The sequence below is a fragment of the Ruditapes philippinarum genome, unplaced genomic scaffold, assembly GCF_026571515.1.
Source record: "Ruditapes philippinarum isolate M1 unplaced genomic scaffold, ASM2657151v2 ctg1197_1_1_1_1, whole genome shotgun sequence".
In the NCBI taxonomy this organism is placed as follows: domain Eukaryota; kingdom Metazoa; phylum Mollusca; class Bivalvia; order Venerida; family Veneridae; genus Ruditapes; species Ruditapes philippinarum.
Genome location: NW_026859020.1, coordinates 125,002 through 143,767, shown reverse-complemented (window position 1 = coordinate 143,767; position 18,766 = coordinate 125,002). Strand labels below are relative to the sequence as shown.

The window sequence follows — 18,766 nt, the reverse complement described above, 5'->3', positions numbered from 1 at the left end:
TAAATTGCTGATCACTTGGATTTTTCATACCACGAGGGAGTCGTAAAACTTCAATAGAAGCGTTTTGTAATTAACATACATATTGGAGGTTTATAAAATATATTTGATTTGTTGATTTCCCAGGCACTAGCGTGTATTCTTTTGGAAGTACCCCCTGCTTTCACTTCTTATTTGATAGCCAGGCACACAGTGAAGCATTTGAATAAACTTGTGCATATGTTTTGAATAACAATAAATTGTAGTGGTAGAAATTTGTATTTTATAGTGTTTATAATATTACTGTTTTATTGTTCTAGCTCTGTTGCCAGTCTTACTATAATAATGTTTAATGTCTAAACAAACTTTTAGCTCACCTTAAGTAGCACTTTATGCTCAGCGGTGAGCTTTTGTGATGGCTATTTGTCCGTCGTTCGTTTTTCCTCACCCGTCGTTATCCACAATTTTATTTTTTAAACAACATTTCCAAAACCATCTGCTGGATTTTGAACAAGCGTACCAGGAATGGTAGTAAGATGATCCTCTACAAAGGATAAAAAAATGGCCAGTCTGCTGCATAAGTAGGTCACAGGAGCTAAAATAGATTGTAATCTTTCAAAATCTTCTGACAACAACAATGCCAAAAAATTTCATATTAAGCATGTTGCGTAACTTTGTTGTCCTTTACAATATTAATGTAAGTCATGCCTTTGGGTCAAAATTGTCCTCACCCTGGGGATAGGTTTATATAATAAAATATATAAAAGTTTTTGATGAAACTACTATGCATAGAGCTTAGATATTTGGTATGTAGCATTGTTAAGTGGTCCTCCTCTAAGGTCACTTAGTTTACATAGTCTTGAGAAGTACAAACTGTCTTAGAGCTAATTATACCCCCACCACAAAATGTGGGGGGGGGGCTATAATGGATTCGCTTTGTCGCGTCGGTCGGTCGGTCGGTCAGTCGGTCGGTTTTTCGGGTTTTTTTTTCGGTCCGTCCGTCTCCATTTTCGTGTCCGCTCTATAACTCCTATAAACTTGAAGGGATTTTCTTCAAATTGGCTCAATGTCACCTCAGCAAGGGATGTGCAGAACCCATGTTGCCCAGTGTTCAGACTCAAGGTTCAAGTCACAATTGAAGGTCAAAAAATCAAACAAAATCATATATTAACAGTATTGTTTCGTGTCCGCCTCTGTATTCCTACAATAATTTTGAAATGATTATTCTTCAAAAACTTGGCTAAAATGTTCACCTCAGCAAGGGGATGTGCAAGAACCCATGTTGCCCATTTTGTCAGCTCAGGTCCAAGGTCACAATGAAGGTCAAATTATCAAACCAAATCATATATTAGACGTATGTCGTGTCCGCTCTGTAGGTCCTAAACAATAAATTGAAAGATTTCTTTCAAACCTTGGCTAAAAATGTTCACCTCAACAAGGGATGTGCAGAACCCATGTTGCCCATTGTGTCATTTTAAGGTCAAGGCCCGATTGAAGGTCAAAATATCAAATAAATCAAAATATTTTTACACAATATGTCATGTCCGCTCTGTAAGTCCTACACTAATTGAAAATTTTCTTCAAACTTGGAACTTCAAATGTTCATTTCACAATGGGTGTGCAGAACCCATGTTGCTCATGTGTCAGCTCAAGGTCAAAGTTTCACAGTTGAAGGTCAAATATCAAACAATTAAATATTAACAGTATATGTCGTGTCCGCTCTGTAAGTCCTACACTTATGGAAAGATTTCTTCAAACTTGGCTCAAATGTTCACCCTCAACAAGGTTATGTGCAGAACCCATGTCACTCTTTTGCCCCAGCTTCAGGTCAAGGTCACACTTGAAAGTCAAAAATTCACTTAGAAAATGTTCATTTAAAATTTAAAATATATCTGAATATTTCTGAATCTAGGAAAGGTATTTGCTTGAAACTTAAAATATAAAAATGAAGTGTCACAATTAAGATATGCTGGACGTCAAGTTTTCATAACTCTGTATTGCATTTTAACAAAGTTATGCCCTTTTTAATCTTCAAATTTACATACAATCACATATTAGACAATATGTTGTGTCAGCTCTATAAATCCTATACTAATGAATTTCTTCAAACTTTCTCTCAAATGTTCAAAATTATGTTCTATGGCAGGACTAAAGTCATCAGACTTGAAAACAGAAAATGTTCTTAGATTAAACTTGAATATTTTCGGAAACTAGCATAGGTATTTGCTTGAAACTTAAAAGATATATGAGGTGTCACAATTACAATATGCAGGTCAAGTTTCATAACTCTGTATTGGATTTTGACAAAGTTATGCCCCTTTTTAAGTCTTTAAATTTACATACAATCAATACTAGACAATATGTTGTGTCCGCTCTATAAATTCTATACTAATGGAAGGATTTTCTTCAAACTTTACTCAAATGTTTCACTCCAATTGGGCGATGTGCAGAACCCATCTTACCCTTGTGCCAGCTGAAGGTCAAGGCCACACTTGAAGGTCAAAAATTGACTTATAAAAAGTTTAGTATATTGGGAAAATGAAAGGTTATTTGTAACTGTTTCGAACATGATTTGATAATAGATATTTTTACTATTACCTGTACAATTAGTCTTTTTTTCACCAGAGATAATTTCTTTTTATGTATTTGTGTCACTTAAGTTATTCCCTTAACCACCTTTCCAAGTTGTCTTCTGTCAAGGACATTGGTGGGGGTATGAATCGCATTCAGCGATAGTTCTAGTTTTCTCTGAAATTGCAATGCCCAGATCTTAGATACTTAGCATGTTGAATCATCTTGTGGTCTTCTGTAAAGGTCATATAAGTAATGTTTCTTTGTTCAAAATATTCCCCGACCTCGAGGTCATTTAGTTTATATAAAATTGTATAGAAAAATTCATTATTAAGTCTTCTTTTGTGCAACTAGGATTCTCACATTTTAGGTATTTTGCATGTAGTATAGCCTAGTGAAGCTCTACAAAATTGATATGATTAATGCCAGGAGGTCAAAAAATTGGGTCACTTTGTTAATATATACTTACAAAGTAGAAAAATTCAATTTAGTATTCTTGTGTGAAATTGCAATTTTACAATTTTGCATTTCGTAGCAGACATATGAGTTTTTTAGGCTATGCAGCTTGGGCAAAAGATGACAAACCCAATGTGTCCTCATTACTGACCTTATAATAGAAAAAATAATAAGATTTACCCTGTCTAGCAATGGCGCTCAGATGGGCGAACCAGGGCCATCATAACCCTCTTGTTTATGATTACTATGTGCAAGGATTGTTTAACAAAATTGTGAGCGTTTTTGAAATGTGTTGCATATTGTATTATTGCTTCATGTTATTTTATGTATTTCCTTAGTATGACTACTTATATTGATACTATGACTACTTATTCAGACTTTTTTCATGCGATTTAAACTATTCCCATTTGTTTTGCAAGAAAATATTGATAAGATATTGATCATTTTATTTTATGCTCACTTTTTCTAACTCATTTATCCCATACTTTTGTGGACGCTATTTTTGCTTTGAAGTTCTGTTCATTTGTTTTGCATTTAATTTTGTGAATAGATTCAATAGTTTTAATTCAGAAGCTAATACAATATGAGAAGCAAAGACCATTCATTCATGTTTACATTAGAAATACAATATGAGTATTTATAACATTGTATGCCTATTTAAAGTTTTTGTTTACAATAGATTTGGTTTTCTTATATAAAAGAAAAATATTTTATATTAAAGCCTTTTACATACACACTAAAAATTCAAATCGCATGTGATCCTCGCAATAGATGATCCATAGTCTTGAGTTTTTCTTTATTTTTAAAAATATGTTGTTGAGCATAAAATACTTTTCATTCAAGTAAACCCATATGTTGTCTTAAAACATAAAAAAAATGCAAAAACTTCTTCGGAAAAATGCTTGTTTGATATGGAATCAGGTCTAGAGGTCATGATTTCGACATTTTATGTTAAATATTCATTTGTAAACATAGTATTTAAAGCATTTCAACCATGTAGGTTTAAGGAAAATAAAGACGATAGGAACTTTTTGTTGCTTTCAAGTTATTGGCTTATCTTCAAACACTTTTTTAACTTTTGATTGAAACATGTGCCATATAATTGTGCTAAATATCGTGTTTTTGTCATAAATACTATATATTAGTTTTTTATTGCTATTTACTAGTACTTATTGGATGTTATATACTAGTATTAGTTGGATGTTACAAACTAGTATTTATTGAATAATAAGACATTGTGAATATTTAACAATGCTAACATTTCTTAAATTAATTTTGTTTTATGTTTTATTTAGTAGCATATATTAAGCATATGAATATAGATTGAACGTTGCGTTATTGTAATTGCTTATATCTCGTATTACAAGGGTCTCCATGTGAGAAAAAAATCACTGTTTTAAAATATGAAATATTTTGTTATCTCACAAACCTGCGGGTTGAGAAGATCATCTTAAATATTACACTCTCTGAACAATTATGTTTTTAAATATCCATACTGGCATGATACATTTTAAAATAACTTCACCAGTCAGGTTTATATAGGGTATATTAGTGTAGGTTCAATACTTAAGTTATTGAACGAGTGGAATAAAATTATACTATGTATTTTTATATACGGCAATCATGAGATTATTTTATTAATTCAGTATTAAAGCTACACGAATATTATATTCTGTTATCATGTATCCAAAATTAAGAACCTTTTACGGCAAAAATAAGCACGTTTCCATTGACGAGTCATTTGTAACGCATTTAGCGCGTCTTTATACATACTATGTTTGTTTAACGCAAATAAATTCACAACAAAGTATACGCACGGTTGTGCAATACCGTTTTAACGGAGTCTCCTAAGCTGAATTATATTTCTATGTACGTTTAATTTTTAAAATTTTGCATATGAGCAAACTTGATTTAGAATTCATCAAATTATATATGATTTTTGTTAAGGATGAAATATGTTGAAATTACCAAATGTCATCGCCAACTGTTTTGGCATTTATTCTGTACTTATATAGACTGGATTAAATAGACTGAGCATATATTATAAAACACGTGCATAGTTGTCAGTATATATACCCTTACTATGTAATATTGTTATAGATATATTGTTCAAGATTTATATACATATAATGGTACAATACATTAGCTTGATACATGTCTGCTTACATACTTTAAGTGTTCATGGGAATGGACTAATGTTTTGAAACTTTTTTAAAGTTATAAACATATTGAATAAAACATAAATACTTTGATTCTTAAAGTTTCCGTATGTTGTAATTAAGAATGTAACAACGCTTAAGTAAAATTTTATATATGTATGTAATTATTCTAAAACAATTTCCAAACATCCAATTATATGTTAAATATGTACTGCAAATCTTTATACACATTATATATGTAAAAATTAAATTATATGTATTTTTTTCTTATTGATAAAATTGTCTTAGACTTTATCAAAAATAAATTTCTAATTGCCTCCATTTATTTACATGAAATGTAAAATTCGGTAATATCTTTACAAATTATGCTTTTTGGAACTTATAATATTGATAAATCTTCATTTGAACATCATATTTATGATATAAAACCATACAAAATTGAGTTACAAGATCTTTAATTATTTAATATCTTTAATATTTCATATTCAGGCGTCTGCTACATGTTTTGTAGTTACAAGGACAGACTGAAAACAATGTTTTGATGGTTTTTTGAGTGATTTAAATCATACTCTATTAATTTTTAATTATGTTTGTGTTTTTAAAATGTTTGGAAATGAATAAAAGGGTGTGAAAAAAGCATGACTTGGTTTCGTTAGTTTAGAAAATTTCTATTTTGTATTGGTCATGACGCATTATAAAATCGCTTTATAAAGAGCGGCTGTTGTTGAGTACTTCATATCCAAAGTAAGCCCTCTTTGTAGAAATATTGATCAATGAACAAAGTCCCTAGATAAAGCTACAGTCTCACTGACATCCCGGCAGAGCCCCAGTAGACGTTCGGGGTGATCCGGGAACAACCGGGGTACATTCGTTACTCTACCGGCAACGTCCGGCATTCGACCCGGATGGAATAAAATATTTAATATCACCGGGATGATCCGGGAAGTAAAGCTTTGCCGGCTTAATCCTTAGCTCTGCCGGGAACGACCGGGGTTACACCGGGGAAGCACCGTAGCTCTTCCGGCACAAACCGGGGATAATCTGGGGTATGATATAGCCGGTAGAGCTACGGTAGAGCCCCGGTGAATGCTGACAGGGTCCCGGAGGATGCCGGCAGAGCCCCGGAGGATGACGATGGAGCTACGGTTGATCCCGGTAGAGCCCCGTCAAAGCCCGGTTCACTTCAAAATAATCACGACAATTTACGATGATTGCATTTGTTTGTATTAAAACCCTTCCCATTTTCCTTCTATCCAGTCTTGCATAAGGATTTTTCAGAAAATTATCATATTCTGGAACAATAGATAATTATTATATTAAATAAAAATTATGTATCAATGTAATCATTTTTGCGCGTTTTCAATCCACCGGAGTTCTACCGGGGCTCTGCCTGGATCGTTCTGGGCTCTGTCTGGATCGACCGGGGCTCTGCCTGGGTCAACCGGGGATCTTCCGGCGTCATCCGGGAACGACCGGGGAAGCACCGGCATGAACGGTAGCTTCACCTGGGCTCTGCCTTGATGATCCGGAGCGCATCCTGTGTGATAAGTTGGGAATTGCCGTAGTGCTGCCGGGGTTAGTGTGACCGCAGCAATAATTTCACCCCGGATAATTTCGGTCCTGGGCTCTGCCGGGAGTGAGACCGCAGCTTAACAGATAAAACCAGAGCAAAGAGACAATAAATGAATAATAAGTTGCAGCTGTAACCAGCATATAAAATATCATTTGAAAGTTTAATTCATCCTAGCACAATTGTGTTATGAATAAAGTAGAGCAAGGGCTTTGATTGTCGCCGTCCCAAAGCGGCGACATATTCAATGGACTTGTTTTGAAAACAATGTACCCTTACACGTATGAAAATGGTGCAGTTTCATTGGCACTTTATTTCTGTCCAAAACGATAATGGCTGAATATACTTGTCTATTTATTTACCTTATAATTTGAAAAGCATGATAGGCGTCACTTACACCATCAATCTTCCTTCTCATTAGAAGGAAGTACTATAATCGTTGACTCTCACTGAGACGTGACGATATTAGACTGCATCTTGAAGTCCAAATCATTCATAATTACTGGTGCAGACAGCTTGATATTAGGAAATTTTACTTAACAAAGTAACAAGTAGTTACAATAAATAGAACGAAGAAAGCGAGCGCTAGTAAGCTACTGTGGACTTTTATGGATAAAGAGTTTTCAGGAGGGATATTAGAAATGAATGATGGTTCGACATGACCAGCATTAATGCTCAAGATTTAATTTACTTTGAACTCTGCTACGCTTACAAGTATTATAAATATTATAAAGTATTTTTTATGATAAATCTGATTCCAGCTCCTCTTCTTGTACTGCTGTTTATAATCATATTTATGAATTGACTACTGACTTAAATAAATTTCGGTTGGCAAAACTTGTTAGATAAATGATACTGTAACCCAACGAATATTCGCGACCAATTAATATTCGCTTTATTCGCGGTTGGCCACGAAGCGCGAATATTTGTTTGCGCGAATAAGTCTGCACGATTTCGCGAATAAATTAGAGAGACATTTTGATTTTAGACGTTGTTCATGCAAAGCTACTTGACCGGATATATTCGAATTTTACGGGCACCTCTTAGGAAGTAATGAATTGTTATGAATATTGCCATAAAGCAATAAAAACACAAACTAAGTAAACTACTACTATTTCATAAATATCAAAAGAAATCTATGTCAATATAGCAATCAAAATAAACATCCACATTTTAATACAGTTTATGAAATACTAGTAGGCCTATTGTCAATTACGTTCCGTATAGGGTACTATTTGAATAAATCGTTTGACAAAAGTGGGAAAACTATCGAGCATCACAAAAGGCTATTGTTTTTTTTTTGATCCTATAAAATAATTGTTTGAGTGAATTGTTAAGACGAAGGTGGTATAAACCTATCGAGCATCACAAAAGGGTATTGGGTGTACATACTTACAAACAGTGAAATACAAGATTGTTTCATACTAGTATCGATTTTTACCCGTCAAACTAAACAGCCTGTATAGTTCAGTTAACATCCCTGCATTCTGAGGGTTTATTTTTTATCAACCACCCTTTTAACGACATGTTTAGAAATGAAGACGAACGATGCGTACATGTACATATATAGAGAAACTGTTTTGCTGAATTGTGATCACAATTCACTTACCAATACAATATAAGAATAGCGTATTGTTAATCCCATTTAAGACACCAATAATGACCTCAATTATTGAAGATTAATAGTCGGCTAATGGATTTGAGAGCCCCATCGGACTTTCCAATCCGCGAATTTTTTTTTTCGGAAATCAAGGAAACGCGGAAATTAATATTCGCGAATATGTCCGACCTCGGCAAAACGCGAAAATTTGTATCCGCGAATATAAATTGGGTTACAGTATTATCATCTTTAAACAGTTTTTTAATTCATGGCTATGTACGACGACTATTTCCTTCGTTGACTACGTCCTGTTATATTTGGTTATACGAACAATGTAATAAACTATTGTATTCTATAACGTTTCTTGTATAATCCTGATAATTAATTTAACAACATCGGAAAACATTATAAAGTTAAAGACACTTTATTAGCAAACATTTTAACATTTTGGATGAATGTTGAGACTACCACCTGATTAAGAAAGAAAATAATAGTAGCAAGGCAATATTTTAATAGCATATCTATTTCAAGTTTTTATATCGGTTTTTGCTTGGGATTTTTTTCCCTTTAAGCATGGCCGTGACAATGTCATACACCGCTGTGTCAAGAGTGCGGCAGTCGTTGTCAAGTTCTTCCCGGAAAAACACCGGCTCACTTTCAGGAGGCGTCTCGTCCTCCCGATATTTGTAATTCTGTACCACATCCTCTATCTTTGCAACGTTGACAGGCATTGGTAAATCTCGATGAACGAACGCCGCCGCTCTGTCCTCGACTCTTTGAGCAGGAGCACTTGCTGGACATGACACGTGATATGGCTGAAATATTCAAGTTCTTTGCTGATATGCATTGTGAATGATTCAGTGGATTAGTTTAGCAAAACTTAAAAAACTGCTGTTTATTTCGAATATGTTTTGATAAGGTAATGAACTAGTTTTCAAACATTCAAAATGGAACAAATAATCATGACTCATCACATAAAAACTGCAAAGCGCAATTTACCGCCGATATAGACACTGGTATTAACTTCTCTGATGAATATTACAATTATAAAGTAAGCAATTTGGTACACTTTGGATACGTAGACAATTTCCCATTAGCAAAGTTGTATGCATTCGTTTCCCTAAATATTGGTAAGCTAGAATTACTGTTAACTGCATTGAAACATAGGGCGGTGGGTGTTTAAACCCGAGAACGGTCATTTTTTTTCTTTCTTTTTGCCTTTTAACATTATTTATGTATCTCACGTATCCTTTTTTGAAATGAAAATGTGTTTGATTTTAATTATATAAATGATATGGGTGTTTATTGGCTAAACAATGCTTAATCTTAAAACAAATATATAGAACCTGGTATTTTCAACGTCTAATAAAATCAGAACTGCACGGTGAAAATGCTTGATTGTTTACATAATCAACCAATATACTTTGGAAAGAAATTAAGGACAATTTGAAAACAACCCCTCATTTTGGTAATTTTTTGGGATCTATTATGATTAGGCTCTCTATAGGAAAATGGTCAAACACGTGTTAAAATGGGTGGGGAAGGTAACATTTTTCATAAATTTTGAGTAGAAATATTTATTTTGCTTGTGTCAGTTGCTGGCTAAATGTTTCTCAACAATAATTAATGGGAAACATTTTTTATAAGGAAGATATTGTAAATTATTTAAAAGATCCTCATTTCTGAAAAAAACGTCCCTTCTTACATCCAATCTAACGTTCAGAAAAGTGGCCATAACTCGTTTATCGTACGATAAAGTTTGTTTACATTTTTCATTCAGGTGTCCTTTAAGGCATATATCTGATCTATGTAGTCAATCTTTCAATTCCTTACAGTTCCTTATAGAGGCAACACATATCGGTACAAAATGTGAGGAGCATGCGTACTTAAATCTTGCTAAAACAGGAAAGTGAAAGTTTAAGTAAGTGAAATAGTTACATTAGTGCGACATGAAACACTGGCTCCCCTGTCCATCATCATCATTGCAACGGGTTCAGGTGCAGGTTGAAAGTCTTCTACTGCACCTGTGTCCTCTGCCTGCATGCCAACACACACGCCATTTTCAGGATCACAAACCATATCCTCACTATTACCACAGTTATTAGCGCAACTCGGCCTTTCTGCATAGCCATACCAATTTTTTGTCCAGAAGTTTTCAATACCTAATTTATTCAACATAAATTCCATCCCGTCCATTTTTTCATTAGGCATATGATCTTCTGGCGTTGGTCTTATGTCATCGGAGTCATCAAACACGGGATAGTCAGTACCTGGGTCGATAAACTCGCATGCAGAGGAATTCTGACGCTTTCGAAATTCCTCCCAAATTAAATCAATGAATGCATGGTGCATATAGAAGATTGGATCTGAAGCTGATAAACGACCGGTCATTGTTCCACCAACCCATCGATGCACTCCGTTATGAATACCCTCCAACTTTTTGAACATATCCTGTAATCGAGAAGTTTGTTAACAAGCCTAGAATAATCAACGTAAATATCTTAGGTTAAAGATGTAAAAATCTTATAGATAGCTACGACATAGGGATATCATAACAAACAGTAATACATTGTATAATCCACCTGATTATATTTTTAAGATGACAGGAGTTAACTTTTAAATGAAACAATGTTAGGTTTAAGATAACAAAGAACCTCATTTTAAAAACATTATGTTATGATATTAGCAATTAATATAAATTTGTCGTTTTAAATGTTTTTCTCATAAAAAGAAATGAAGTTGAATTTGTATATTCTTTCTTTTTTTAAGAAACAATGAACTATTGCGTGAGTTTACAAACTTTTTCATCAAAGACCTCCATTATAGTAAGATACACGTACCAATTATATTTAGAGTAATTAAAGGTACTCCACTGAGTTTTTTTGATATGATGGGACTGAAAGTATTTTTTTTCAGATAAATGTACCATTTGATGTAGGTTTAGACCACTTACCTTTGTGCAAAATTTCATATTATTCGCGCACTTCGTTTTTTCCAGAAAAACTATTGAAATTGTAAAAAATGGCCCAAAATGAAAAGCGTTTAAACACTTTTCACTTAAATCGGATTAAGAAAAGCATAAAAATACGATTTTCAATTTATTTCAAAGTATATTTCTTAACTATCTTTGCATATATTTCTGTTTAATGTGCCCCAGCTCATTTATGTAAGAAATTCAAATGTTATGTTTTTAGACTTTTAAACCTCAGTGGAGTCCCTATAACCTTTATGTTTTTAAAATTATAGAAAAAAAAGAATATTTACACCCATTTTACAGTTCTGTAGTATTTCATCTATTTTCTCTTGCTTGATAAGTTTACCCTTTCCGTTAGCAATTTCTCTTATTAATGGATTTGTGTCTGTGTCAAAAGCTGCAAAACTGTTATTAACCTTCCCACGTCCAGTACCTAGAAATATATGCTACATGACTTGCTTTTTTGTTCCGATGATGTATACCAACAAGAAAGATATGCTAATGTTCGGATTCAATGTTCGAAACTTTTTCCCAGTATTTCATTTTATATTCCGAGCTAGAAATGAAATAATTTTCAACACAAACACGTTACTTTAATCTAAACAATTAGCTTACTTGGAAATGGAATAGTAGTAAAAGAGTTATTTATACTAGTATTGAAAACGTTTCCGTTTAACCAGCATCGTGCTGAATAAGTGTAATGGATTTACCCAATTAATTTTATTTGAAACTGTTCATACCAAGTTTAATCATTTCAATATCAAAATACAAAAAAATAATAATAAATAAAAATAAATAAAATGAGCTAACAGCGGTAAAGCGCCTGAACGATAGAACGAAAGCGAGGTTGGCCTGGCCCTTTTCTTGTGAAAAAGGCAACGCACTTTTAACACAGATAATAAATTAACTTTCAATCTGCCTTGAGTATCCGTCTTGTAAATAAATATTTTGAATTTGAAACTATTAGCTTTAGGTGCTTTAGAATTAAGCATTAAATAGTATGCAGTAAGGCCAGACCGCTAATAGATACTTATTTTGGTATACGATACAACATAGGAAGTGTTTGATATGGAATTATTTAATTACCCATGTGCTCTGCGTCCCACATGACAGAGAGTGACGGTGCTACCATGTTGTCGTCTATGGTACTGTCCCAGTAGGGTAATGATACATCGGGGTCAATTTGTCGTAGGGCTTCCTCATATCTTTATAAAATATAGATTAATTTACATCTCATACATTAACATACATTTCACACACGTAAACACAATAATATAATGAATGTACATATGCAAATAGCCTCGTGTGTTATTGATGCAATGAGCTTATACAAAAACAATATGCATACACATTATCATATAATAACATTAAGCAATATGACAAATCCATGGAATCACATACGGCTTTCAATGAAATGAAATGTCTCCAATGAAATGAATTTGACAAGAACATAACACTTAATAATTAGATAAAGCGACGCTAAAAGTGTTTAGCACTATTTATCAAAATGTTTTTGTATTCAGATAATAACTTTCTTGTGAAAAACATCAGAATTGTGAAAATTTATTTCTGACAAAGCATTTTCCTTTTCTGACTTTTTATCAATTAGAAGAAAAAATATTGCACAAGTCATTTGAGTATAGCTTCCTTAATACCCTTGTTTAAACGTTTGTCTCACACAGCGCACAGGTTTTGTTATATGAATAAAATGAAGGTATGTAACGACATAGTGATGACAAATAAAAAGCCCCTTGAAAAAAGAACCCGTCGACTCGTCAGTGAATGGACGATTTTGTGAAAAAAAAACAAAAAACAAAAAAAAAAAAAACAATTAAATGTTATTCTCACTCCCTATGATTCTACTTTAAACATTTACATTTTAGCTGACTTTAAATCAAGAAATTAAAAAATGATAGGGCGTTTATAAAAATATCATTCTCCTTTTTTGCAAAATGTTAATTATTTTCTAATAGGGAAGTAACAATATTATAACAAGAATATTATAACAAGAATGACAAGGACTTATTATTTTATGCAGGTCATAATGATTCGCGTTGGTCATTTTTCGGTAATTATAAATATAGATATTTTGACCAATGAGTTAGAAAAGAAATCTGGGGGACATAATAGATTTATACGGATCACTTCAGATTGTTCAAAGAACTATGCGTGGACATATCGATGTAAGAAAAAGAAAAGTACGACTCATTTTAGCATTTTCCTTCGACCCACGAATGCTTAGTAGTCAGTTAGATATTAAACTTACAGCGCGAGGAATGCTCGATGCCATGGTAAAAATGCCTCCCCTCTGTGAACTCCTTTAAGTTCGATACCTTTTCTATGTACCCGTGCAAAGCAACTAAAGGTTTCATCCTGTAACAAAAATATAGAATTATATATAATGTTGAATCTTTATAATAAAATCCTACGAAACGCATTAACAGAAATTGGAAAACTATTTCAGGTGCCATACCGTGATTTATATAAGGCACAAACGGGAACCTCGACGGTCCGTAAGCTAGCTGGATATGTTCCTCACAATCAAAATATAGATTTCAAAAATCCTAGCAATAAGAGTGTAAAGAAACCAAGTTGAGCAATTATAATAATTCTAATAAAATTATATAAGACTTTTTGCCATACTTCATACAGTTCTCTGACGGCATCGTGATATTTTTTCCTTTCGCTTAAAGTCAGTGTCCGGTATTCCTTCCGTATTCGATATCCTGTGTTAGGTTTGGTTATATCTGAAGGTGCAATGCGTTTAATCTTTCTGGTACTCCTTCTACTTCTTTGTTCTTCATTGTCCTCGTTTCTTTTAATTTTTAAACTGGTTCCAAACAATCTTTGTTCGGCAAGGTCATCTTGAGTAGTGTTGAGGTGAGATACTCTCCACAACCCAACACGGAGACACCATACTTTAGCATTAAGTTCTGAGCAGTGACCACGCAACCAGTCCACACAAGGACCGAATCCGTCTGTGACATCCACTCGTATTGTCTGACTTGCATTGTCTGATCTTGATATATCCACTGAAACAAGGTAATTATATAACATGATAAGACATAAAATGGACTCCAGACCATATGATGCTATAGATGGTTTCAACCGTCCCAAAATAATCTCTAAACATAAACTGTAATAGACTCGCATGTATTTAGATTATTAAAAGGCAAAACATATACACTTATGATGGTTTTATTAATCAAACACACAATTTCACAAATCTATTGAAGCTTGACTTTTATTGAGAAATTGACCTGCCTAAACTTGACATTCACTCATAAATGACCTACGCATTTAATGTAAACTTTTAGAATTGTGCTTGATTTTTGGTACAACTTGCTATAACTTTGTTATTTATGATCTAATTGTCTTAAAAGTTGGACATAACAATATTTATGATGAAACCGTCAAGACAATCAAACTGGCATTGACCCTGATTGATAGACAACTTTGACCGTGATCGTCAAATTATTCAATTATAATATATTTTTGCTGTTTTTGTCTTTTACAATGCATTTAATGTCATGGTGACAGCAACATTTTAGGAAACATCTTTGAAAAGATTAAACAGAACTTGACCATGAATCTGAAAAGACCTTGAACTTGAAGGTCAAATTACTATAATTTCACAATCGTTCTATTTTATTGGTTATAACTAGTAATTTATAAATGGATGGTCTGCATACTTGTACACAACAACCCTAAGGACATGACCTTCAAGATAGTTTGTAAAACTTGACCTTTATTAGATCTTAATATTCAGTGTCAAATTATCAAATACCTAGAACTACGCATAGATTCTTGCTCAAGAAATCAACCTATCGCCCCTGACAGGGTTTGAACCCACGCGGACAGCGATCCTTAGATTAATGGTCAAAAGCGATAACCACTTGACCATACCAACTCAATAACCTTATTAACGAGACCTTCTGACTTTAAAACTTATCTATATTTAATGTAAAATATATTTACCTTCCGATTTCCCTTGACGCTCAATCACCTTGCACGCTTTTGTTAATTCGTTTGATAGAAATGTTAATTTAGAATTACACGTCTTTGTTTGGGTTACCAAATTCACTAACTGTAATATAAAGCTGCATCTTAGAACATTGTTCAAATCTTGAAACGTAAGTTATTTCTAAGTCCTGTAATTATTATTGCGTAAATAGAGTCGAATAACGTTTACGGCTTATCATAGTTTTGATCTCAAATTGTTTTATGTTATCCTCTTTTATCACAGTTTGTCACCACATCTTAAGAACCCGAAGGCACTCGTATTTATGAAAAGCTAAAGCATTTAATATACATTGTATATGTTTGTCTTAGCTATATGATCGTCAATTAATGTGTAGTTGCTTTTACTTATTTCATATAAATACAATACACACAACACGGTTGACAATAACCCTGGCATAGAGATACACTCTATACACGTTTTGTTTAAACTTACATTATCATTTACCCTTAGGAATCTATCACCACATAAAGCAAGCCTAGAACTAAACACATGTTTGCATTGAACGTATAAGTTTTGTTTAAACGCATCTGTAATTATAGAATCTTGATTGTGGAACAATTCATTACAGTTTTACTATTCAATTTCAAGTTCGCCTCTAGAAAATATTCAGTACTGGTGTTATATGAGGAAACAGGGCTCGGACCCACCCCAGATTCCTGACTGGAGAGACGTCGGTTTTATCCAATTTGCCACAGCTCTCCTCTGCATTAGCTGTAACAATCTGCAAGTTTTTGAAAACACGGAATTCTACAATAAGAGTATACACGATTTTTGCAATTGCGGAGGAAGAGATCAAAAACAAAAATAAATATGCTACTTACCTCACCGAGAATCTCTACAGTTGTAAGCATGGAACAATTTATTTGGGCTTCAAGTTTCTCCGCTTTATTTGCTGGCAAACTTCCACATTGAGCACGAACATTAGAAACCAATAATGAGAAAATTACAAAAGCTGACAAAGTATGCATCATCCCTGGTTAGCTATAATCTTACTTCAAAAGAACTGATTAAAAACATGGATCATATGACCATTGAATGTCAATAACAATAGTTCATTTGTTTTAAAGCATTAGTTAACAATACGAGGTAACGAGTAACGTGCTCTGTATGATATTTGTTTCCAACTTGAGCAGAAAATATAACTCGAGTGTTTTTATAAATATTCATAGATCTCAGATGGTCAAACATAAGAGTTTGTTTATCCGAAAATCGGATTAGGAGCCAGATGTTTTTATTTTGTGTAAACGACAAAACATGACCTATACGACATTAATTTATCATCAGTACATATTTCTTTTGCAAATTATAGCGATCTTGGTCTTAATCCTTCTGCCTTGACCTTTATCAAAATAATGTTTAAAAAGTCCGCGCTATAATGAACTAAAACGTATAATTCAATTATTGTTTATCTCGGGGATGCTAAAAGTCCTAAACTAAGAATTTTGTAAATAGATGTTGTCCGGAACTCGGCAAATATGGGTTTTTTTCAGCTAATCCGTAGGTACAAATAAACATTTACCGTTATAGCTTCACGGTGCACTACTGGTCACAATAGCTTAGTCAACCTGTTGCGCTTATTTCCGAAGCTGTAACTGTTAAAGTTTGGTTGTACTTACGAATGAGCTGGGAAAAAAAGCCAAATATTAGTAATTCCGGAGTTAGACTATTAAATTAAGAAATTGCGAGCGTGTGTAATTGTTGCATATCATTGCATAACTGATGTTTGGAATTAATTTGCCAATACTTGATGAATCAAATAATGCAGCGAGGAGAATACCAAACACATTGTTCAAGCATGTCGGTCGGTGTGCAAATATACTTATATATCATTAAAAAAATCTGTTCAGGCTAGTTTATTGAAAATTATTTCCAGTTAAGCAAAGATAAAGATACTTTAAGGTACCGGTATAAAAATATTGGCAACACGACCGAGTTATTTCTTTCATTAAAATTTGTTTCTTATATTAGGTTTTATGTCGTATAAGCCGGGCATTGATCAGCAATTTCATTTCTTATTTCCTGCAGGATATGGAACCAACATCGTGTGCTATTTTTAGGTGTTCAAGTCAAAGTTATGTCACTCAACATCAACCAGTACAAATACTTAATCCAGTATCTCTTGCAAAACGGATACAATTACTTAATGCAAGGCAAGTCAATGCTTGCATTAAAGGTCTTGCATCTAAAGCTATTCGTTCTGTACAGCATAATCATGAAATGAAGATGGCCTTTGCGCTTAGATACCTTAAATTCTAGAAGTTCATTATGATATGATTATGAGGCACATCATATTTTGTTATGTAGTGCAAGATTCTTCAAACAAAAGTAGTTCATTACATTGCCATGGCAAAACTTGAAAAGAGACAAATTCCCTGCTTTCTGACACAATTCTGATAAATACAATAACGTTTAAATTATACGCTCACTAGGCTGAACGTATGTTTACAAAACCCTAGCAATTTCCTCTAAAGGTTTGTGGATATCAATGAAAGATGAACATATATTTTTTAACCGTTAATTCCGTCAAATTACCTTTGATTAATTATACCTGTTTCTACATGTGTTTTGTGAATGTAAATTATCGAAATAAGGGACATACAATTAATTTGAAATGATTTATGTCGCTATCGATGCATACAATTTAAAAGTAATAAATATCAAGAAAGGCGAAAATCTACATACAAGGTATATTGTTTCACCTATCCGTTGTATGTTATAAACGTTTAAATTATCTGTACCTAATTATTATGATATCGCTACACCAGTCTTCCGTTTCAAGAAGAAAAACATTCTATACCCACCTACAAACTTGGTTAATGAAAGCAGGAAACTTTCTAGACAGGAAAACGACTTTTAAGTAGCACTTAGGCATTCAGCATCGCTAAAAAAATTGGAAAATTTGGAAAACAATGTCTCCCAAAATTGAAATCAAAACGTAAGTGACAAACAACTTTTCAAACAGCCCTCATTAAAGATTTGAATGACAGGAATTTGGATCAAGTAGTGTCTGAAGGGTCTACAAACCGTTATTTTATTTCAGCAATACGTCTGATACGGAAAAATTATGTGTTCGATAAATGCTACTGCTATCTTCACTATAGGCCGACGCATCATTGCAGCTAACGTATAATAATCAAGTGTTCGGGTAGGCAGCTGGCTCCGCTCGTTTCCACCTATCGCCGGAAGTGTCTATATATACCGCTGGGTCCACACTCATCACTCCCACACACACGCCATCCTGACAAATCCGGAATCTTTTGGCAGTTAATAACTACAAACCGGACTTCTAGCGTACCCGTACCAGTTTTGTGTCCAGTACTTCTTAATACAGTCCTTAGTCTTCAAAAGGTCCATCCCGTCCATATCTTCATCCGTCGCGTGCTCTGGTTTTGTTGGTCTGGGACTATTTTCATTAAACAATGGGTAATCGGTTCCG

General features: G+C 33.6%; 1 protein-coding gene across 1 annotated transcript; it reads right to left on the bottom strand.

The window, feature by feature from the left end:
- Positions 1-8,737: 8,737 nt before the first annotated feature.
- On the bottom strand, positions 8,738-16,949 carry LOC132754929 (tyrosinase-like protein). Its single transcript, XM_060745685.1, has 8 exons — positions 16,152-16,949; positions 15,285-15,393; positions 13,950-14,338; positions 13,573-13,679; positions 12,393-12,511; positions 11,597-11,739; positions 10,271-10,783; positions 8,738-9,147 (listed from the first exon to the last, which is right to left on the bottom strand). The coding sequence occupies exons 1-8, from the start codon at positions 16,299-16,301 to the stop codon at positions 8,854-8,856; spliced, it is 1,824 nt and encodes a 607-aa protein (XP_060601668.1). The 5' UTR covers positions 16,302-16,949; the 3' UTR covers positions 8,738-8,853.
- Between the last annotated feature and the right edge of the window lie 1,817 nt (positions 16,950-18,766).